Below are 22,858 nucleotides of genomic sequence, written 5' to 3' on the forward strand. Positions count from 1 at the left end.
ACGGGCTTCTAATTATGCCTGTTTGTTTTTATCATGCAGTGGGAGCGGCAATCGTGTGGACTAGCTTCTCGACAACAAGGCACCTGTTTTTAGGAGCAATCCAGTAATGTCTTAAACAATCACATGTGCCTGTTTCACTCATATTGTAAATTGGTCGCATTTTGTGAAGAACGAAAATGTGATAAACGAAAGGCTTTCAATCTTTTCATAGTTTCCAGGCAGATGCATTTTCTGCATGATATCAAAGCAGGCTGGCGCCTTTGAACCCACACAAGTCAAGCGGCTGGTAGCCCTTCCAAAGATGGCGGATGGTAGATAATCGGCTCTTTGTAGTTTATCTAAGCCATTTTTTACAGCTTTTCAGAAAAGATAATTTCATGAGAATTTGGCAGACTCCATCATACACGTTTTCTTGGCTTCTTCTGTGTTCGAAAACAGTGGTTCAGTGCAGCTTGTAGTGTCAGCTGTAAAACATACTCCAAATTGGATTGCAGTAATCGTCTTTGTGGCTACAGTCCCTGAAAAGTAAAGCATGACACTTTCCTTTTATAACACAATGCAGTAAAGATTTATTTGTATCATTGCAGGTTGGTGACAGCGATGGCATATATTTGTTGCATTGCCTCAATTGTGTAGTAATCAGTAGCAGTAACAGATGTAGGTGCCTTGAATGTTTTTAGGCCCAGATTTATACTTTTTGACGCATGGTGTTTGACCATGGAAATGGGTCCACAGGTCCCCTAACTCCTACCCTGGTGTTAAATGATGGTGCTAAGCAGGCTTAGCACCATTATTTAGGCCTGCCTCTCTCCCATGTACCATTTTTGCATGGGAGTAATAAATAAGGCGCTAGGACCTTAGAGTCATTTTTTGGATGGGAACGCCTACCTTGCATCTCATTGATGCAAGGTGGGTTCATGCATCCCAAAAATGACTTTAACCCCAATATTTTGATGTTAGACTAGTCTAGCGTCAGAATATAAATATGGAGTTAAGTTTGCGCTGAATTAGCGTAAACAAATTGACGCAAATTGAGCTCAAACAGAGTATAAATCTGGGCCATAGTGTGCTCCTCAGCATGACCCAGGCACCACAGTGTTTTGTCTGGTGGAGGCAAAACCATGACTAGTACATCCCAGACGAGATTTTTATGGTTTATATACAAAACATCCAGTAAAGTCATGAGATGTGTACAAGCCCAGCGTTATTCCTTCTGACCATCTCTAATTGAACTGTCTTCCTCTGGGAGTACCATTGCAAAACATGCTACTTACACCGCCAAGAGCGGACATTAAAGAGAGCCTGTTTTAAAGTGTTTAAAAAAAAAATTATGTAAAACAATATCACACAGTGAAAAGAGTACAAACGTTCTGTGTATAACACTCATATTTAAATGTAAAAAATGGACCATTAGTTGAGTGAATTAGAACCTACCTCAAATAATAGTTACAGTCCTTGTCAGGGTGAGTCACAAAAGTCACTAACTTAACCTGTGGTCAACCCCCGGTAGTGATAGCACAGAGCAGCCAGGCTTACCTTAGAGGCAATGTGTAAAGTATTTATGCAGTACTCACACAATAATAATGTGAAAACACTACACAAGAAAAATCCCAATTTAGAAAAATAGACAATATTTTAATCAATAAAATGACACCAAAATGACAAACATCCAATATGTAGAAACAGATATATATTTTTTTTAATGTTGAGTAAAAAATAACACCCAAAAGCACAAAGTGCCAACCGTGGGTATCTGGTCTTGGTAGACTGGGTCAAAGTCAGAAATTAAGGCAGACAGAAATGGATCACTGGGTGCACAGAGGGACCAGGTTCATCTCGGTGAAATCTTTACCTTCTGAGTTAGAGACTCATAGTGCAAATGAAAGTCTTTAGCGGGGTCAGGTAGTTGACTTAATCCGAGGAAGGGCTAGTTGATGATGGAGAGCAGCTGCACAGGGGTCTCAGAGTCAATAAGAGGCTGCTCAGTATCGGGTCCGGTAAAGCTGCTGATTAAGGTTGTTTCCATTGATTATGTGCCATCTGGCATCAAATCCAGGGGAGCCTTTGATCCAGAGCTGCTCATCATTAATGCTTGGCATCAAGCCCAGTGAAACGTTCAATTTGGCAGGGAGGAATACATCCTGACCACAGGTAAGGGTCTAGGACGTGAAAGACGGCATATGGGGTGCAGGGCTCACTCCCACAGAACCCAGCAGAAGGGACCAGGTCAGGTCCAGTTTGGACTGGTCTGCTACAAAATAGGAAAAGGCTCTTGGAATATTGTTGTAGCCGTGTATCTCAACCAGGAGGTCAGTCAGCTGACTCTTAGAATAACTTCTGGGGATCCTGGGTCCAAGACAAGCTGGTCCAGTCATTCTACAGACAGCATGACACTCTTTATTCTGATTATTCCCAGGCCCAGGAGTGTTCTGAGAAGATTTCTTCAAGGGATGCCACTTTGTATGCCCAGTGCAGCTGGTGGTTCGGGGAAATTCTTTGTCCACCCTTTAAACCAGTTTTGGGGTCAGCCTGACTCCATAGTCAAAAAGGATGCAGGCCTAGGTGTGAGCTTGATCTGTCAGTGACAGGGAAGGTCAGCAAGATGCTCGGCACAGCTCTCCAGGCCATCCTGTTAAAGAGGAAAACACCCTCCCCACATCCACAGCTGTTTATCACCTGTGTGGGAGCCATCAGTAATTAGTTTGTGTTTAGACCCTGGTTCAAAGGCCGTTTGGTTTTGGGCATTAAAGAGAGAACTCTCTAGAAGTTTTCTTTGCATAAAATGCGAAAATACCATTACATTGGATTTTAAATTGCCATTAAAATGAGTCCTTAAATATTTTTTCTGACTACTCCAAAATTGAAATTAAGCATCAATTGCTGTATAATGTAACCCAAAGTTTCCCTGTGGGAGAGCCAGTTTTGCTGCAGTGGATAAATGGCTTCAGATGTTTTTCACTGGCTGTTAATGTAAAATATTGGGAACCAGACTTACTAACATGTTGCACCATGTTTGTGATGCAGTCCAGACACAAAATGTATGTCAAAATTTATTAAACCATGCCAAACCTGATTAGCACAGCTTTGCGTTGGTTAGTAAAAAAAAAATTAGTAACGTAAGGCAACAGAATTGTGTCACGGAGGCAATCCATGGGTGGAGCATGGGTGTTCCCATGTATCCACCCATGGATTTTGATGCAAACCCAAATTTACTAAAGTCAGTAAACTTCTATTTGTCCCACAATGATGCAGAGCCATATGGGCAACAAAAATAGGTTCAGCAAAAAAGGCAAAAAATCAGGGGGAATACCACACAAACAATGGTAATTTCCAACAAATATCCAACAAAGCATCTGAATTTGTATACTTCCAAAACTGTGGATATCCTATACAATGCTTACTTCTATCATTGATTGAATATACTATTCAACACATGGAAGAGGCAACATCCAACAAAGCAGACATACACAGCTCATATTGTCATGGTCCAACTTATATACTCCTAAAAACAGCTGATCATATATTCACTCATTTGCTTCCACAAAGCATTTCAAATCATGATTGTTTTTCTAAAAAAATCTTATTTTTGCAATAGATTCTTACGTCTCCTCAGTTTGATTGTAGATAAAGTCTATAATTCCACACTCACTGGAAGTCTTGATGTACAATGTCATGGGAATGTCCATTTGGCTGCTAACAAAGCGTCAAACCTGAACACCCGGATATGATTTAGAAAATTACACCAAAAATGAATTAAATTGTAATATTGTAATGGTATTGAGAATGCATCCTAGTGGAGAGCTTTGTTAATGAATAAACTAACCCTTTCAAATACATCATCTCAAAACATCTGCATTCCAGTACATGCCAACAACGTATGGATCATGGTACCCTGGCCTCTGTTGCAAGTCCAGTACAGATCATTACCCTGCAGACCTACTCCGTACTTTATTGGAGTCCAATATCTCCGGTACGTAATATTTTGTTAAGACAAACACAGATACTAGTCTACACCTGATATATTCCACAGGTCACTTCTCCAGAAGATTTGATAATTCTTTGCGCCCATTATGGATTCATAACCAGTAATGAGGCCTTCATAGAATTTCTTTTGTAATTGTTCAAATCTAATTACACAGTCATTTTCCTATGACTGATCTATAATGAATACGTTTTTTCTTCCAAGAGAGAAGGCTCCAAGAGTTAATTAATTGGGGCAAAGGGTGTATTTTTGGATGACATAATTTAGATTCATATATTGGTGAAAAATGTCTCATGAAGAAAATCTTACCCACTTTCCTTTTCCATTCTTGGTGGTTTTCCATACAAGTAATCGAGTTTTTGGTCAAGAAGGGTTGTTGCGATCATAATAAAAACAGCAAGAGTTTGTATCAGATTAAAACCTGGACTTAAGTCTCTAATCATGAATATCTGCCCTTTGATTGAAGGGAGTGAAGTGGTAATGACAATTTGATCAGGAACAATAAATTCATTAATAATATATTTATAATAGATAATGTTCATTCTCATACTTTTAGCAAAGTTGCTGCTTTCTGCCCAGCATTCTGTTGTGTCCTTTACTGGCTTTTAACCAGTGGACAGTTTCAGAAAATCTTTGACACAGTGACCCAGGTTATGCCCTCAATATTCACAACAACACTCATTGCTAATGGCATTAGCATGAGACCTGATGCTGAAGAACTCCTGTGCTTTTGTGCTTTTCATATGTGTGTTTTTTAGAGAATGCGGATCCAATCAATTGTTGGTTACTAGATTGTTATCAGTTTTGTTGCCCAGCCAGGAAACAAGTTTAACTTTCACAACATAATAGATGTACAATGGTGCTGCTGGTGATTATATTGACTACCTACTGGGGTACAGGTTAGATGGGGTAAGTGTTTGCAGAATGCTTATGCTTCATTGTTGTAAAAGTGTAGGTGTTAGCTTTGTTTTTTTCCCATCATGGATAGTTATTTGTTGTAGCGATGGTGCATAGCAGTTTGAGAACGATCCAACCTAGATGCGTGGCCACAGAATTTCATATAGTTTTGGAGTCGCCTTCTCTGTCTTGTAATACAATCTTTCTGAACAGCAAGAATAAACTTCCTCTACTCTTAAGTAAGGTAGCCTGCTCAGGAGAGAATTTCTCTTGTCAAGTTTGATAATTGTCACATTTCTTAAGTTATGTTTATAAATTACTACATTTGCATAGCTGTGTGGAGCCTGGTTGGGTACGAAATATTTCACTTTTTGCAGCAAACAACTGCTGGAAACTAGCTTTGCGCTCTTCCGTGTGAACTCCAGGTATTTTGAAAGTGAAAATTCTTTACATTTTTGTAGGTCCATGGTGCAAGTAAATCAAATCATGAATTTAATTATGATATTGCTACTTTCGTGTAGTGGTTTGTCACCCTTTTTCGAATTCAAAGTTTTTTCAATATCTGTGTGAAGCATTAATATGTGGTGATCTATTGGAAATGCATAAGGGCATGTCATCTGGGGACAAGTGTATTAATGCTTTGTGCAGTCACTATTTCACGTATGGGTTTCATGTACAAGGTGAAGATGATCATCAACAGAACATAATTTGGGGCATGGTAAATGACAACTGTGAAAAAGAGGCAATGCGTTGTAGAATTCCATTTGGTAGGAGCATTCTAGAATCTAAGGCCTTGAGTGTTTTGTTTAATCAGCGGAGTTTGCAGCCCGGTTGGCAGATCTGTGGGTGGTTAGTCCTGATGATCTGATACTGACATCGTGTGCCAACTGCGTTTCTCTTTGAGATAGGTCGTTTGAGTTCTGTATGGACTCTTCTTCAGCAAGGGGAAACCTCGCAATGTTGAGTCAAGTCCTGTCTTACATTTCATGTCGGACTTTGTGGCCACCTCTCAGTTTCAAGTGACCAATGAACATGAACTAGGTCATTAGTTGCCTGTGCCAGAAGTTCTTAAAAAACCCCAGTATGATTTATTCACCTAGTTTACATGAAAGTGAATATGATATTAGGGTAACAATAAAACACATGAAAAACATCAACTAAGGCAATAAATATGAAACGTTTTATTCAGTTTATGCTTCTCACATTTGGACAAATCATGTTTTAAATCTTTTTATCTATTTAACAGTCTTCAGCATATAGGAACAACTTAACACAAAATGATGGGGGAAAGACAGCACTTATGAGCAATGTATAGCGGAAAGACATGGTTGAATCAAATTCCCACTTCAAGGTGCTAGATGGCACACATCTGCGGTTGGATTAGAGGGTTTAAAACATATCTGCAGTGATATTTATAAATTACATTTTAATGCTGTTAGCTATCTATAAAAGTTTGTAGAGAAAAATAATGTCATTGTCGGTGCAAAAAGTGACTAGTTTCTGTAGAAAATCATTCATGGTTCTTAGGTCACACACACGGATGGCTTTCAGGGTTTCATAAAAATGTACATTTCACATAAAGTAAATCAATAGTTGTAAAATAATTACAAGTTTTTTTCTTCTTTGCCTTAAATGCGATTTCAGCAGAGGTCTGATGAAGTTCCCCGATCTCTTCAGTGAGGGGGTGATTGCACATGGATGGTGCACAATGTTCTCGGGGTAGCTAAAAGGAATGCAAAAACAAGGGTTGTGCAACCTTCCCATAAACCTTTGGGTGTTTGTGGTTTCCAATGACAAGAACACTCTTTGGTCTGCCTGAAATTCCAACCCAGACCTCAGAGTATCCTGCAGGCATGCGATCGTTTGCCAAGTTCCATCAGATGAGTTTAGATGTACTGGCATCGCTAATGCCCATTTGCAACAAACATCACGAGCCAATCACGAAGGCTAATATGCAGCTATCAAATGTGCTTTGAATGAATTCTGTTATTGTGGAAGTATAGGATGGCGTTTAAATGAAGTGGTTATATTTTTCATCCTCAAAGGAGGGGCGTGGGGGACTAATCATATTTTGAGCCGGGAATGAGCACGAGTTCTTAATGTCTGGGACATTTGATTTGCAAGACCTCTTTGTCAGACATTGTAAACAGGGAGCACAGTCAAAATATTAGTTTTGAACTGCTATCGATGTCAAACACTTTCTAATTAGATGAAAAACATGGATGACCCTTGTGTGCCATACTAGCGATGCCAGTTAGACACTGGGGGCCTATCCCACAAAAAGAGCACTAATTTAAGACACCTCAGTCTCAGTTCGGCTGATTGGTGTATTATCTGGCTGTGCAACAGTGTCATATTACCTTAGGGTAACATTGCTGTTTGTCACTGGAACATTAAAATAATGTGATGCTTGTGTCTGGAAATGTAGTTACAGAGCACAGCAATAACATAACACAAAGCAAAATAATAATAGAGCAAAAACATAAAAGAACACACACAACAAATCTGTTGGAATACATAGCAAGCACAGTACAACTCAGTAACACAATGAAATAACACAGCACAACAATACAGAAGAATAAAACAACACAACACATCACCACCACAACAGAATGCAGCACAAAACATATGCACAAATATTCATGTCATACATAACTCCCCCGCTCCCTTAAATGTACTTTCATGATACAGTGGTGAAAGGTGCTCTGAAAAAGCACTACCTTACCTACCACTAAGAATATGCATAGCACAAGCCAAAAATAAGTTGCGATTTGGCCCTGTTTCTTAATCTGGAAGGAAACTCATGGCATCCAATTATTAATTGTCTGTTATTCCCAGACTGTTTTAGCACCTGATTTAAAGTATTTTCAAATAAGCATTAGCAAAGCTAATACATCTCTGCTATGAGAGCTATTGGCTTTGGTAACATTTTGTAACGATGCTGTACAGAATCGTGGATGCTTTGCTTTGTGGCTAATAGTAATTTTAAAGAGTGCTATAATGCAGCTAGAGTCAAAGTCTTTTTTTTTAAAGTGCTTTAGCACTGGGTGCACCATAGTCCTTTTTAGAACGCAGCGTTCTAGACAGCAGAGCATTCTTATTCGCTAAAGACATCTTGGGGACTTTCAGAAAGTTGACCTAGGAACGCATTGTGAGTATTGACTACCATTGGCTTTGTGGTTTGTAACTCACATTTTCTGGCTTTCTATTTGTTGGCTTTATTTGCTTTCGGCTCTGCAGGTTCAGTTCGTCCCTCCCGTTGCTTAAACCGTGCTTACTGTATTCTTCCATGAAATCCCTTTCTGTAAACAGGCCTCTAAATCTTGTTCTTATCTTGTCACATTTTCTGTGCATTCAAAGACCAAGGTCAAATATCAGGCACTATCTCCCGAGGATGCTTGTTTACTTTACTTTCTCTAATTTCAAAGTGAAATAATGTATTTGACAATCTTGCTGGATACTGGGGGTAGGAAAGAGGTTTTGTCTAGCACATGACAACAGTTGAATGAGCAGTATAAGTATTTCAGAATATAGCAGAATTATGAACAGAAATGAAGCCCATGTTTTGTTATTTCTGGTGTGTGTGAGATACAAATACTTTAATATGATCAAAATGCATCATTACACTAGTTGATTTAATATACATATGTTATCATTTGTGCACTGTATAGGTTTATTAGTAAAACTACATATCTGTGCAAATGTAGTAGTCATTCCAATTGAAAATGTGTTGTCTGTAATGGCAGTGTGCTTCCATTCCATGCATACTCCATGCTACACCACTCCACTGTACTCTGCACCACTCCACTATTCTTTGTGTCTCTCTATGCCACTGCTCTCTGAACCACTCCACTCTGCCATTTCCCTCCATTCCACTTCATGCTATGCCTCTCTGGTCTCCCCTGTACTACTCTACTGTACACCAATGCACTCTTCGCCATCCTACTCTACACCACTGCACTCTTCGCCGCTGCACACTACACCACTCTAGTCTAGGTCACATCAATATTCTCTGCACAGCTCCACTCTACTTCACTGTATTCTATGCCTCTCTAACGCCACTGCCCTCTATGCCAATACACTCTATGCCAATGCACTCTACTATGTAACACTCAACTCTATACCCATGCACTCTACACCAATCCACTGTACGCCACTTTACTCTGCATCACTGCACTCCATAATACCGCACTCCATGCCACTGCACTCTACACTACTTTACTCTGCACCATTACACTTTATGCCACTCTATGCAACTGCAGTCTACCCTGCACCACTCCACTTTACACCACTTCACTCTACTCTCAAACAATCTACTCTACACCACTTCACTCTACGCCACTCTGTGCCACTCCACTCTGTGCCACTCCACTCTATGCCACTGCACTCTACACCACTTTGCTCTTAACTGCTGCACTCTACTCTAATGCATTATACGCCACTTCACTCTATGCCACTGCACTCTATTCAGCATCACTGTATTCTATGCCACAGCTCTCTAAGCTACTCTACTCCACTCTACACTGCTGTACTCTGACACTCTACTCTGCAACACTGCGCTCTGCCTCTGAACTCTGCCACTTTACTCTGAACTACTCCACTCTATTCTACTCTATTCTACGCCACTGCGCTCTATGCCACTCAACTGTAATCTGCACTCTACACCACTACACTCTGTGCCACTTGTCCCTCTACTTTGCATTACTGCCCTCTGCATCACTGAACCCTATGCCACTCTACTCTATTGCACTCTACTCTACTCCACTGTTAAAAATTGGTTCTCAAGTCGGCAGAGGAATGCACCCTGTCCAAGTAGGGACCAGAATCCTAGTCAAGGTAAGTCACAACACATCCTAAATTATCCTGTGCCATCCTTGGGTAGCTTGGCACAGAGTAGGAATGCTTAACTTAGAAGGCAATGTGTAAAGTATTTCTGAAATAACTCTTACAGTGACACAGTGAAAACGCCACAATAAGACTCCACACCAGTGTAAGAAAAATAGATAAAAAGTATCTGATTAAAATAAGCCCAAAACAACAAAAATACATCTAGTGGAAGTTGAGACATGAATTTTTAAAGATTAAGGGGGTCATTATGATCCCCGGCGGATCAGCCCGCCATGCCGGCGGCGGGTAAAAAGACCGCCGCCGACATGGCGGGCTGCACCGCCATACAATGTACACTTGGAGGGCTGCCATAGGTGGCCCTCCTCCACCGGCAGGCTGCCTCCAACAGGCAGCCTGACTGTGGAAGGAATCATCATCCGACAGGGCAGCGCTGCTGACCCTCGGATAATGATCCCTACAGCCACCAGCCTTTCCCTGGCAGGTGCTCCAGGGCCCCCCTGGGGGCCCCTGTACTGCCCATGCATTTGGCGTGGGCAGTGCAGGGGCCCTTGTGCAGTGCCCCATTGCCCAGGTCACTGCCTGATTTACGGGCAGTGACCAGTGCGATGGGTGAAGCTGCACCCGCCGCACAGAGGCATTGACTGCGGCTCTATGTGGAGCTGCCGGCAATGTCCTGGCCAGGCATTCTGCTGGGCCGGCGGGCGGAAACAATGTTTCCGCCCGCCGGCCCAGCAGAATGTTCTATATGCGGCCGGCAGGATCCCAGGGGGGCTGGCGGCCAGTTAAATGACCTCCAGCCTGAACAAGGCAGTAAAGACCACCGTGTTCATTATGAGGGCCTAAATGTGGTAACAGTGCTTTGAAGTCACTAGTGGTCAAAAGGTTACTTGAGGTTGCGAGGGAGCGGTGCAAATCCAAAATCCAGGCCATACCTCGATGGAGAGCAGACCAGCTACAAAACCCACTCAGGGCCCACTGAAACTGTTCCTTTGGTGTAGCTATGCAGTTTCCATGCAGTCGGGTCACTGCGTTCTTTGTAGGCTCCGTTGAGGTAAATACTACGTGGTCGGGCAGCGAAACGTCGTCATTGGAAAATCGATGCGCTGATTTTTCAGTTGCGCTCGGTGCGATGCTTCGATTTTTCAACCGTACTTGGGGCAATGCATTGATTTTTTTCGGGCCGCACTTGGGGTGATGTGTCAACTTTGGCAGAATTCTGCTGAAGAACCCACTTCTGAGACCTAGAGCCTGGGGTTGGCACCTCAGGCAAGGGTGAGGCTCACAGAAAGCAGCACCAGCTGATTTTTGGGTAGTATTTGATATCCCTGAGACTGGAGGAGAAGAGGGGGCAAACAAGCAAGCTTTGGACATCACTGTGACCCTACTGGAAGGACTCTGCCTTCCCATCAGAGAGCAGCAGGCAGCAGGGAAGCAAGCAGAAAAGTAGTCCACGCAGAAAAGAAGGCCATTTGAGACCATTGTGCAGCACTGCAGTTCTTCTGACAGAGGTTCAGTTCTAGGTTCAGACATGTCTCATCTGATGGTGTCAGTGATTCAGTATGTATACCCAACTATGCCTTTGAAGTGGGCAAGACTTCAAAGAGTGGTTATGAAGTGCATCAGTTCCCCTTTCAGCCCAGTCCTGTCTGCCAGAAGATCTGTAGGGGTGATCAGTCATTTGTGTGGTGTCAGACTCAGCACCCTTTGAAGTGTAAGTGAGAGCTCCTCCAGCCTTCGTGCCCAGGAAGACCCATCAGTATGCAGATGAATGCAGATTGAGTTGAATGTCCTCTGTTTATGCCTGTCTGGATTGAGTGCAGAAGAGGAGCTGTCACCCAGCACAGACCAGAAATGGATTGGAGACAGGCTGTAAGGCAGCTAGAGAAGTAAGCAGAGAAAAGCCTACTTTCTAAAATTGGCATTTCTCAAATAGTAATGTTAAATCTAACTTCACCAGTAAAGAGGATTTATCATTACCATTCTGAAGTTATGAAACTTGATGTAGCGACTCCTTTCTGATCAGGAATTACAGCTTAAAAGTATTTTAAGGAATTCCCAATGCTGGCTATAGGTTGAGCAGACTTCCCTATAGTGAAAAACGACTTTGGGAGTTTTTCACTACCAGGACATTTAAAACTTAAAAGTGCAGGTCCTGCCTTTTAAATACACTGCGCCCTGCCCTGTGTGTCACATAGGGGCTACCCTTGGGGTGACTTATATGTAATAAATTGGGAGTTTTAGGCTTGGCAGAGGCTTTGAAATGCCAATTTGAGGTGGCAGTAAAGCTGTACACACAGGACTTGCGATGTCATGCCTGGGACATGGGTGAAGGTCTACTAATCTGGTTGGCATAATCAGTGCTACAGGTCCACTAGTGGCATTTATTTTACAGGCTTGGGCACATATAGTGCATGTCACTGGGAACGTATAGGTAAAATAATCAACTAATTGGGTAGGAACCAATGTTACAATGTTTAGTGGTGAAAGCACAAGCACTTTAGCACTGGTCAGCAGTGGTGAAGTGCACAGAGTCCTAAAACCAGCAAAACAAGATCAGACAAATGGAGAGAGGTAGACAAAAAATCAGGGAAAGACCACCCTAAGGCTGTCAGGTTTAAAGCCACTCTACTCTGTGCCACTCTACTCTGCACCATTGCAGTCTACTATGCACCACTCCCATCTACACCACTGCATTCTATGATGCTGCCTTGTATGCCACTGATTTCAATGCTGCTGCACTCCACACCACTATACTCTGCAAGACTCTATGGAAATGCACTTTACATCAGTACACTCTACTCTATGCCACTGTACTGTATGCCACTCTATGTGACCCCACACTCTGCCACTCGAATACGAGACACTCTCTGCCACTCCACTCAACAACACTCAACTCTTCTCCGTTCCACTCTACAGCACTCCACTTGACTTCTCTATGCTACTAACTTTTAGTTATGATGAACAGCAGTCATGCTGATGGACAACATGGGTAAAACATATTGCAAAAGCCAATAGCCTTTGCATAGGTGAGACCTATTGGCTTTGCCAGTGCTTGTTTTTAGTATTATTTTAAGCCATGCTGCATAGCAGCCACACTGCTTCACAGCATGGCTACAAATCATTGTAAAAATTGGCAATGCCCATGCTGTATGGCACAAACAAAATGAAATGGTAGAGTAATTAGTCTCAAAGGCAAGAACTATTGGCTATGCCAATGCTTGTTAGATCTCAGCACCTATGATTCTGAGCAAATCAGTTAATCTCCCGATGTATGAAAAAGAATGTAATTTGGCAAAAAATCCTACCACATAAAGAAAGCTGTTACGCCCATGTCTTATAAATACACATTTGGAAACAGATAACATCTGTTGTCACAGTAAATGCAGATAATATCTATAGCCTGATTAAAGATTCATTTCAAAGGAACAAAATACTACTTTGAGGTGTGTGTGGCATAGTAAAACATAGCTACTAATGGCAGGAGGTTCAACAAAGAAGAAGAAGAAAAGAAAAAAGTATCGCCTCAAGCACAGTGAAATCAGCGGGAGGACAGCAATCAATGTTAAGCAGTGCTGGGGCTGCAATCTCCTTGTTCTATACAATGTCTCACGAGTGGGAGCACATGAGGAGCAGCAGGTGAGACCTACAAATGGGAACTACTGCAGACAAACCATTTTGTGGCCCTTTTGCACATTATTGCTATATTTTTATCACTCAGTGCTGACACATTAGTCCTCAGCAGAAAGAAATGTCCATCATAAATCTTGTGCCATAGGGAGAAACACCAGTTTTAAATACTGCGCCTGTTTCAGTTCTTGAGCCACTGGATATTCAAATGTGGCAAAAAATAAAGTACCATCAATGACCCAGCTGCACTGAAAAGGGAGTCCTTTGACACACCCATCAATAAACATAACTATATACAAAGATTGCAAAGACAAATTATTTTACTTTCACATTAAGCAACACAAATCATTACTAATCCAGACTCTTTACAAATCATGACTAACCATACACATCAAAGACAATAAAGAACCTATCAAAATATATAGATTGAAATCCGAGAATCAGACAGAAATATTGCCCAGATTAAATAATCTCTGGAATGGCAATCACCTACTGGTGCTGCTCAAGACACCGTAGTCCGGTCACTGACAAGGTGCACTTTGCCCTTTTTGAGCCATGACACAAACAGGGAAAGTGCACCACATTCTGGTGAATGAACAGTCCTCAGGACAGCCACAAACTCAAGCTGACCTGGGGGAAGAGCATTCACGTTTAATATGGATCAGCTGTTTAAAAGCTACTCTGTGTTTCACAGTGCAGGCGGCAACCCACCTGTACTTTCAAGATGGGAGAGAGATCCCCTTGTATGAGGGTTCAGTGAGTGACTGCACCTCCCTTCGTAGGGGTTTGACCCATCAGACGACCCTTTCACTTCTCCAGAGGGCTGCCATCAGGGGACCCACTGACAGTGGGCCATGCCTCATGCAAATGATGGAATGCACTTACAAGATAGCGCTGGTGCTACATGTGCACCAGCACTATCAGTAATACAGAAGGGGCTGCACAAGCATCTTCTGCCCCTTCTGTAATACCAAAGTGCACTGGGGTGCTTAAAGCAGGATTACATGCCCATTGTGCCCCCAGAGTACTCTATGTGCAATAGGTCCTGAGGGTGTTGCTGAACATGTGAGGCGCTGACAGTGGCACCTGGGCTCTGCTCAGTTTGCCAGAGTGCTACAGTGATATCATGGAGTTGTTATGCACTCCATTATTGATGTAGAACTTTCAGTTCATATGTGACTACTGAATGGTCCTCTACTAGGGGCAATGAGATCCCAATTGGGGAAAGCAATATTGAGAAACCAGTAAATATACTATATGGAGTAGCCCAAGAGTGGCAGCATCCCAGCCAATAACAATACTGTTAAGCAGCCGGTTAGTTTTTTATGCAGTTGACCCTGGAACAACAGAAGCCAAATCGCTAATGATAAGATACCAAGCACCTGGAAGCCAGCCTGGTTTATAAGAGAAACTACAGATATGATGCTTATTGAGTAAGTGTGTCTGGGAATTTGCATTCCTAATGTTACAGCCTTTATCTGGAAAGAAAGCTCGATTAACTGATCCATAGTTGTTAGAAAGTCATCCTTTTAGCATGTCCACCCCATGTTCTCTGACTGATACTGGTGGTGACTGACCCTGACTGTGACATGGGCTCTGCTAACCAGGCCCAGGGCCAGTGCTCTGAATAAAAGGTATGTGGTAAAGTGGTACAATTACAATTGGCAATGACACACTCCTGTAAGTCCCTAGTAGATGATAAGGCAAAGGGTATTCAAAATACCTAGAAGTCCCTAGTTTATGATAGGGCAGGGAAGTTTAGAGGCCCAGTAGATTTCCTGCACTGGATTGTGCATTGCTGTGTTGTCTGCTGTCATTTTTAAAGGCAGTCCAGCCTTGCAGGCTGTCTTTAAAAAGTAAAATGTGTGCAAATTCGAGTTTGGAATTAAAGGTACTTCCAAAGTGATAATCTACATTATTTTTTCATACAAGTCACCCCTCTGGTCTCTCCTAGGTGCCCCAGTGGTGGAGTGCTATGTAACTAATCGGGGACATTCTAAAAGTTGTTTTATATGCCCTGGTGAGAGAAAAACTGCCCATTTAATTTTCTCCCATTGTAGATACTTGGCTCCATAGGTTAGCATGGGAATATTTCAAATAAGTATAAATATTGATAGGAAGGAGCTAAATGTGTCATGAAAGGACTTAAAAGATTGGTAATGAGACATCCAACGACTTGCCAATGTTGAATGTATCATAACTAATACAGAAAATAAGTTATGAGACTTTCTCTTCCGTGAGCCAAAATCCAGCCTGCCAATGGCCTCTCCTTATTGGTCAGCACTAACATGATTAGCCAGGCTGCTTTGATGAGGTGATAAGTGGCCTGCACTGAGTAGAGGTTATCTGATGGCAGGAGTTCTGCAGCTGTAGAGGCCAGGCCAGGACGGGGGCTGGGTAAATCAAACTGAGTTTGAAGGAAGCAGGACAGAAAGGAATGCCAGCCAGGCCTGGCAGCTCACCCTTTAACCCACAGATAGATAGCAGTCCCAGGAAAGGAATTTGTAGATGGTCTGGAGGGGAAGTGTTAATGGAAATGAGCCACAACAGTTGATTGGTTTAACCAGGTCTTGCTCCTCCGGAGAAAAATTGTCCATCTTGGATTTTAAAGTGCAGTGCTTTATGAGACAAGAAAATGCCACAATTTGGAGGAGGCTGTCATGGTTTTGGGTGACAAACTGCATCTCATTGGACAGCGGTGCCCCCCTGCTAGTCCTCCAAGATGATTGAATAAATGTGGCTGAGCTGCATTGCAACCCAAATCTGCTGCCTGAAACCACCAAGAGAAGGACTGCCCTGCTGGAACCCTGGTCTGCAACCCCAAGAACTGCACTGTGAAGTACTGCTCATGTTGCACACTGGAACAATAACCCTAAGGACATTGCCTTCCAAAAGGACCTTAGAAACGTTTCTGAATGCGAAGGTAACATTTTGAGTGAGGCCTCTGGCTCAGTGAATCCAAGCAGGGCTCCATTGTGGTCTATCTCAAACTTTGACTTTGTCCCGGTCAAGCGTGCCCAGATGTCCCCGGTTGGAGCTATTGATTTCTAAGCACTAGAAAGCAAATTTCTTCATTTAATCTTTAAAAATTCATAACTCTGGTTCCCTACATTGGATTCTTATCACTTTGGTGTCATTTTAAAGATGAACATATTTACTCATTTTATAAATTGGTGTGGGATTTTTATTGTGTGTTGTATCTTACTTATTTACTGCATTGTTGTATTTAATTACTTTACATACCTGTCTCCTAAGTAAAGCCTGCCTGCTCATTGCCAAATCACCAGGGTTTGAGCCAGGGGCTAATTTTGGAGACCCTGACTGGACCTAACATTGGCTTGGGGACATTATTGCTAGTGGTAGGTGTGTATTTATCTCTACTACTAACCAGCCTCCAACAATAGTAATAACACCATTGGTGTTCACCCTGCCTGATATGAGTCTTTAATGTTAATTGCACCAAGGTGCCAGTTAGTCAGGAAGAGAAAGCATCTTAGTTTGTTGAAGGTGTCAATAGTCCAGTTTGAGAAATGCACATGTTTACTGTTGGGGCCACAGTGCAACAGTAAAGGTGAGCTTTTAGGAATCACATCACCAGAGTTTTCCATGGAGTCTTTGAACCATTTAATGAAAGAGTGAGAGGTTTAGAAAGTGAAACTCAAATGTTTTAAATAGCAGAAGTGTGGTCCAGCCCTCTACGTGAGAGGAAGGAGGTAATAGTACATTGAAGTTGAGCAAAAAAATCCAGGCCTCAAAAAGGGAGAATATAAGTGTCTAGAAGTCACAATGGCCCATATTAGGTTCCCCTCTGCCTCTTCTACTGGATGGCAAGGGGAGGTCATTCGTACATTTACATTTCTGGTAGAGTAACTTTAGAAATAGTGTAGCTAGCATTATAACCCATTTTATCCATATTTTCTTGAAAAAGTAGATCTCCTACATCTCACAACTGTTTAGTGAGTACTTGAATAAATTTAGTTAACCTTTAGATTAAGGTCTTTATGTAGAGGCCAAGTTATTGCCATGACATCCACAGTTCCCTACATGCATCCCCTTGACTGAGATTGGGTCAATGTCCAGGCCTAGCCACTACCATTGAAAGCACTGGTTCCAGCACACTCTCTGTGTGAGAAGTCTAGCATCCCAAATGATTGCACCTTGTCCCTCTGCAATCAAGCCTTCTCTGTAATTGAAACATAAGCCCCTCTGCTGCACAAACAATGCAATTGCTGCTGGTCTCCAAAAGAAGGACATTCCATCATCAATGATGACTCAGAAGAAGCTCAGAGGATGTCTGCTCTCAGCACTACACCCAGTGCCACAGCTCAACCCATACCCTTGTACCCAGTGAAGAAGACCATTTCACTGCAGGATGACAAAGTCTTCTGGCCTAACCAAGGAGAATGTGACAACCCCCTTCTGTATCTGCTTGTAGGAAAATAATTAATGACCAACTCACTTGAAGTTGTCATAGATGTCTTATAGGTATTGTGCTGTCACTCCAAAGGAGTGTGTACCACGCTGGAACTACACTTGGCCCTCTATATCTTGTTCATTGTCTGATTATAAGGCTGAGACCAGTTTGCATATCTTCTGTACCTGTCCCCTTTTGACTGATATATGAAGAAAATTGCTAAGGACAGAATTTCTGGATCTACAAGTAAGAACTGCTGAATTTATGTCTTTCTGGAGAGAACACCCAACTGAATTGTCAATTCGTAAATAACAATTATGGCACGTGCAACCAGATTTCTTTCACATTCCAATCTGTAGACTAAAATGGGTTTGAACTGAACTTCATTAATGTCACTGCATGACAAATGTGTAAAAAATCACTAAATTTATGGGTAATGTAAATAGAATGTCCTTTAAAAGAACTGTCTTTTTCCAAAGAGTTTGTACATATATTTATCTTTTTAACTCTATGTTTTTTAATGGTTTTTATTAACCAAACAAAAAAAAAAAAAATCAGCGACTTGCAACATTCTGTTGAAGCAGGTTTCAGTAGGATATTGGGGAATTCAAAATTAGGTTTAGTTTGTTGATTTGTGATGGCGGTAAGTCTGGCTTGGACTTATGACTATGTTCTGTCCAACTTACATTGGAATGTTACTATGACAATGTGTGTGATACTGCTGATGATTCTTTCTTGTTTTGTCAATCTTTCTTCACACTCTTAGAAAGTATTCTGTAGACAGTGGGTGAAAGTAAATGTAATTCTGTCTTGTGGTAGCTGTCAATGACAAGGCACAGATAAGATCAACCAAATGCCACAACTCAAAGAAGCACTCAAAACATCAACAAAAAAGCAGGTGTTAGGAAAGAGTGGGTCCACCACAAGCCATATGTATTACCTACAGTTGGAGGTGGTGTGGCAGATACAGCAGTGTAACTATCAATATCTCTCCCTACCTACTGGTATGGCTGTTTCCTTAGAAGAAATCAACTTATGGTGACACTAGAGAGTATTAACTTTATTGTGAGGCAAATGAGGCATCAAAGTCACTTTTCTAAGTCAGGAACTTGATTGATTTTCAAACAAACAGTTATCTCAAATGCTTGACCCCCATCATGGGCAGTATGAAGACATAGCATTCTTGAAATTCACACACTAGTGGCAGGATGACGTCTCATGCTAAAGGATACACTTTGCACATCCACAGCTAATAGTTTAATGTAATGCATCATACTGCAATACAAACACAAATTGCACAGCTTACAATTTTTACTTCAAGACAGATTGCAGCTTTCCTATGTATGCCCTAAATTCGTAAAGAACTGCAATAAATAGGCATTAGTCCAATCCTAAAAAATAGATAAATATAGAATTTGCAGAAAATGTGAGGACTCTAGCCCTAACTATCGCTTTGTGACAGTGATTCTCCATTTATCTCACATGCTCTTAAATAAAGGTTGCCTGGACCAGTGAAAATACTATTGATTGATAGGGATCACAAAGTTTTTTCCAAATTGTTTTTCTATCTTTTTCAGTATGATCATTAGACCTTATGATACTTTATCGTCGTTTCAGACCTGCCAAGAGATCTATTTGGATGATTTGCTTGGGCTGCTGTATGAAACCACTATGAAAAATCAAACCTATTGGCTTTATCTTCGCATGTCAAAATGCAATTTTTTTTAACAGAAAGGAGAATAGACCACATCATGTCCTGTCTTTCATGCATGCATGCAACGCTTTCTAGTTCCTACAACATCTTCTCTCACTATAGTGGGGAGGGCGGGGCAGAAAGGGCAGTGGCTGAAATTGGCTTAGGTTAGCTGAAGGCAAAATAAGAAGAAAATAATGTGGTGGGTGGAAAGGGGCACATTCGAAAGTAGTGAACACCCCAGAGAAACTAGGGTGAAAAGATTCAAGAATATAGGAATCAGGCAAGGCAATACAAATGTCTGAACTTTGTTTCATAAAACATCTGTTTTCATAACCCTTAGACTCAAATAAAGCCAGGTTCGAGATCCTAAATAAGCTCCATTTAGTGCATGGCTTGCAATATCAAACACACTTTTTAATGTTTACGTGTATTTTATGTTATTTTGTAGCAGTGTACGTTCGGCAGAGGCCTTTGAAAGCCCTCATGGGATTGTCTGCCATTTCCAAGGACGTGCAGTACAGTGTTTTAGGATCTTTTAATGGCCTGAACAGCATTTCTTCTGTCTGATCCGCTTCTATTCTGGGTTTTCCCTAGACACACCTGTCCGAGTGGTCACAATCAATGAGCTGCCTCATGATGAAGCTGGAACAGTTGAACATCGACATCGAAGACGCCCTGAGTGCGGCCTCCTCTCCTTCCAGCACACCATCGACTAAAAGGCGCAACCAAGCGGTATGGATGTGTTACCTTTGTTAATGAAGAGCTCATAACCATACATTGCTATAAATACTCAGAAAGGCGCAGGAACAAAGGAGAACACAGTCCTCTCTATGAACATTAATTCGTCTCGATGCATTAGATATGGGGTAGTGGCATCATTAGCAGATCAGATGGAGCCAGTGGTCCAGCAACGTTCCTTCTGGAATCACTCTATCTCCACCTCCCCCACCGCCCGCCCACAGCCGGCCGTAGCGCTGGGGGCATCCTGTGCGACAATGTTTGTTAGCGCCCCCAATGACCACCTCCACCACAGATTCCCTCACTACCGCCCTTTAACAGTGCCCCTCAAGTCTCCATAACCACTCTCACATGCAGTTCATTGGTTTTGTAGCACCACTCGTTCCAATGTATGGTTTCAGAGCACTTTACATCCTGCACACATCACATAGAGATAATCAATTATACATGTGTAAATCTGTGTATAAAAAATGTTACATACGACAGAGAACTACAAGATGTGGGAGTCACATCCCATTCATACTGGTAGGCTGTATTGTTTGAGTACTTGGTAACACCATGGTTGGGATTCTCTTAATATTAAGAATTGATTTATACCCAATTGAACCCTTTTTGCTACATTAGGATAATGAAAGAGTGCGGAAAATAATGAAGCTCTAATCTATATTTTGCGGAATGCATGTAGTTCTTTGATAACAGTTTTCTGTTCTTTATTAGGATTTCAACTTCTAAACTGTAAGTAGTAGAAGGACCTCTCTGACAAAGGCAGTAAACCACTGACCTAGTTGCCTTATAGGCACTTTGTCATCTGCATGGTGCATGCTCTTTGCAGGAGGCATATTAACACCCTGTGCCATCTTAAAACTTCCTCTAGAGAAAACTCCAAACTCTCTCTAGGCAGAACATTAATCACCAGAGTTATCTTGACATTTTTATTGCTGTCTGAAAATTGCTGGCGGCAAGGAACGCTGCAGTACCAGCTTTTAAAACTATACTTGAAAACACGTGTCCCCTCCCAAAGTCAGCACTGGGTGCGGTGGCACCTGTCACCTGTCGCACTGCCCTAGAGCTGGCCTTGCCTCGCCCCATGCCCATGCAGCAAAAGAAAAAAAACACAAAGTTCCGCTAAGCTCTAAGCTAAACCTGCAGAAGGAGGCAGTGCTTGGTGGTACCCTTCAGTGTCCGCAGCCTATATCATTCAGGCCCTGAGAGAAAGGAGTGGAACTTGATGTTCCACCTTAAGAGAGTGCACTTTGGGGTTGTGGGCCCCAGACTTGGCAGCAGGGCGCCTGTGAGGCTCTTGCTGACCTTTTTGCCTGTGAGGCCACAATGCTTCATGGAAACTAAGGGACAGATTTAAGAAAAAGGGCGCTGCAGCTAGTGCAGCGCCACTTTCCTTGTGACCCTTAACGCCCCCCTATCGCCACCATTGGTGCCTTGTATTTAAAAAACTGTGCACCATGGCGCAGGGTAGGGGACAATAGTGTCATTTTTATTGACGCTATTGATGTACTCTGCAGGAGTAGCGCCAAAATGTTTGCGCTACTGCTGCAGAGTACATAGGGGCCCATTATAAATAATGGAAGCGCCCTTCTAATGCCTGCTCTGAGCAGCCGTTAAAAGAGCCAAACAAAATGTCACAAGGAAATCTAGATTTCCTTGTGCCATTTGTTTTGGCCCCCGCTAGTTGGGGTATGCCCCCCCCTTGCATACATTATTCATGGCGCAGGCATAATATGGCTCAAGGGTTTACAAAGTGGCACAATGCACGCATTGTGCCCCTTTGTAAATATGGTGCTGGGAAAATGCCACTTTAGTGCCGCCTTAGTGTAACAAAAATGACACTATGGGGGCACTAAGGTGGTGCTAGGGGCTCTTAAATCTGCCCATAAGATGTTTTTCAATCCTTTCAGTGTATTTAGTTAAGTCCTGTGGATAAGTCAAAAGCTACTCGTTTAACACATCAGAGCTCACAAGCTGATCTCAAAACTAAGCAATTTAAAGTTTAAGATCGAGCTGATCTTGATGTAAGTCTCAGACATTAACTATGCTCAATGTTGCAGTTTAGTCATTCGATTCAAAGTTGTTACTTGCTTGCATGCATACATACATACACGCACACACATCATGTATGACATCAATTCCCAGATTTGTAACCAACACACATTTACATTCTGGAACTTGTGTTTTTTTAACCATTATCACTAATCTCTTAAAAGCCAACAAACTGCTGTTGAATAAAAAGCCAGGAAAGGATATATGCTTTACACATGACATGGTACTGCTTGGCAGCTGTGGACATCTATCCCTTCACTGTTGCCAATGGAAAAGTCTCTTTTGTGAGGTAGGCGTACTGAGCTGCTGTGGACAATGTGCCTGTTTTGTATGGGGGGACTTGCACAGCTGTCCAGCATGTACTTTTTGTCCAAACATTTTACAGTGCTCTTTCCTTGCAGTCCTGTACCTGTTCTGAGCCAGTCTATCCATGCTCTAATTTTATTGTGAGGGACACTTCCAAAGCTATTGCCTATATGTCATACTTTTTGAAAAGGAGACTTGTACGACTGCTTCTCGTGCTGTATCTTTTTAGGGTCGAGTGCGCAAGCGCTCTACCCTGCTGTAATCTCTCTGTGGGCATTTAACCAAGCCCATCGCA

General features: G+C 42.1%; 1 protein-coding gene across 1 annotated transcript in view; it reads left to right on the top strand.

Moving 5' to 3' along the window:
• Positions 1-22,858, top strand: part of STARD13 (StAR related lipid transfer domain containing 13) — a 769,773-nt gene that overhangs the window by 136,447 nt on the left and 610,468 nt on the right. Inside the window, exon 3 of the mRNA XM_069205550.1 lies at positions 20,059-20,196. Within this exon, the coding sequence (XP_069061651.1) occupies positions 20,059-20,196 (138 nt within the window). The remainder of the gene's footprint in view (positions 1-20,058; positions 20,197-22,858) is intronic.

The sequence above is a fragment of the Pleurodeles waltl genome, chromosome 8 (genome assembly GCF_031143425.1).
Source record: "Pleurodeles waltl isolate 20211129_DDA chromosome 8, aPleWal1.hap1.20221129, whole genome shotgun sequence".
NCBI classification, from domain to species: domain Eukaryota; kingdom Metazoa; phylum Chordata; class Amphibia; order Caudata; family Salamandridae; genus Pleurodeles; species Pleurodeles waltl.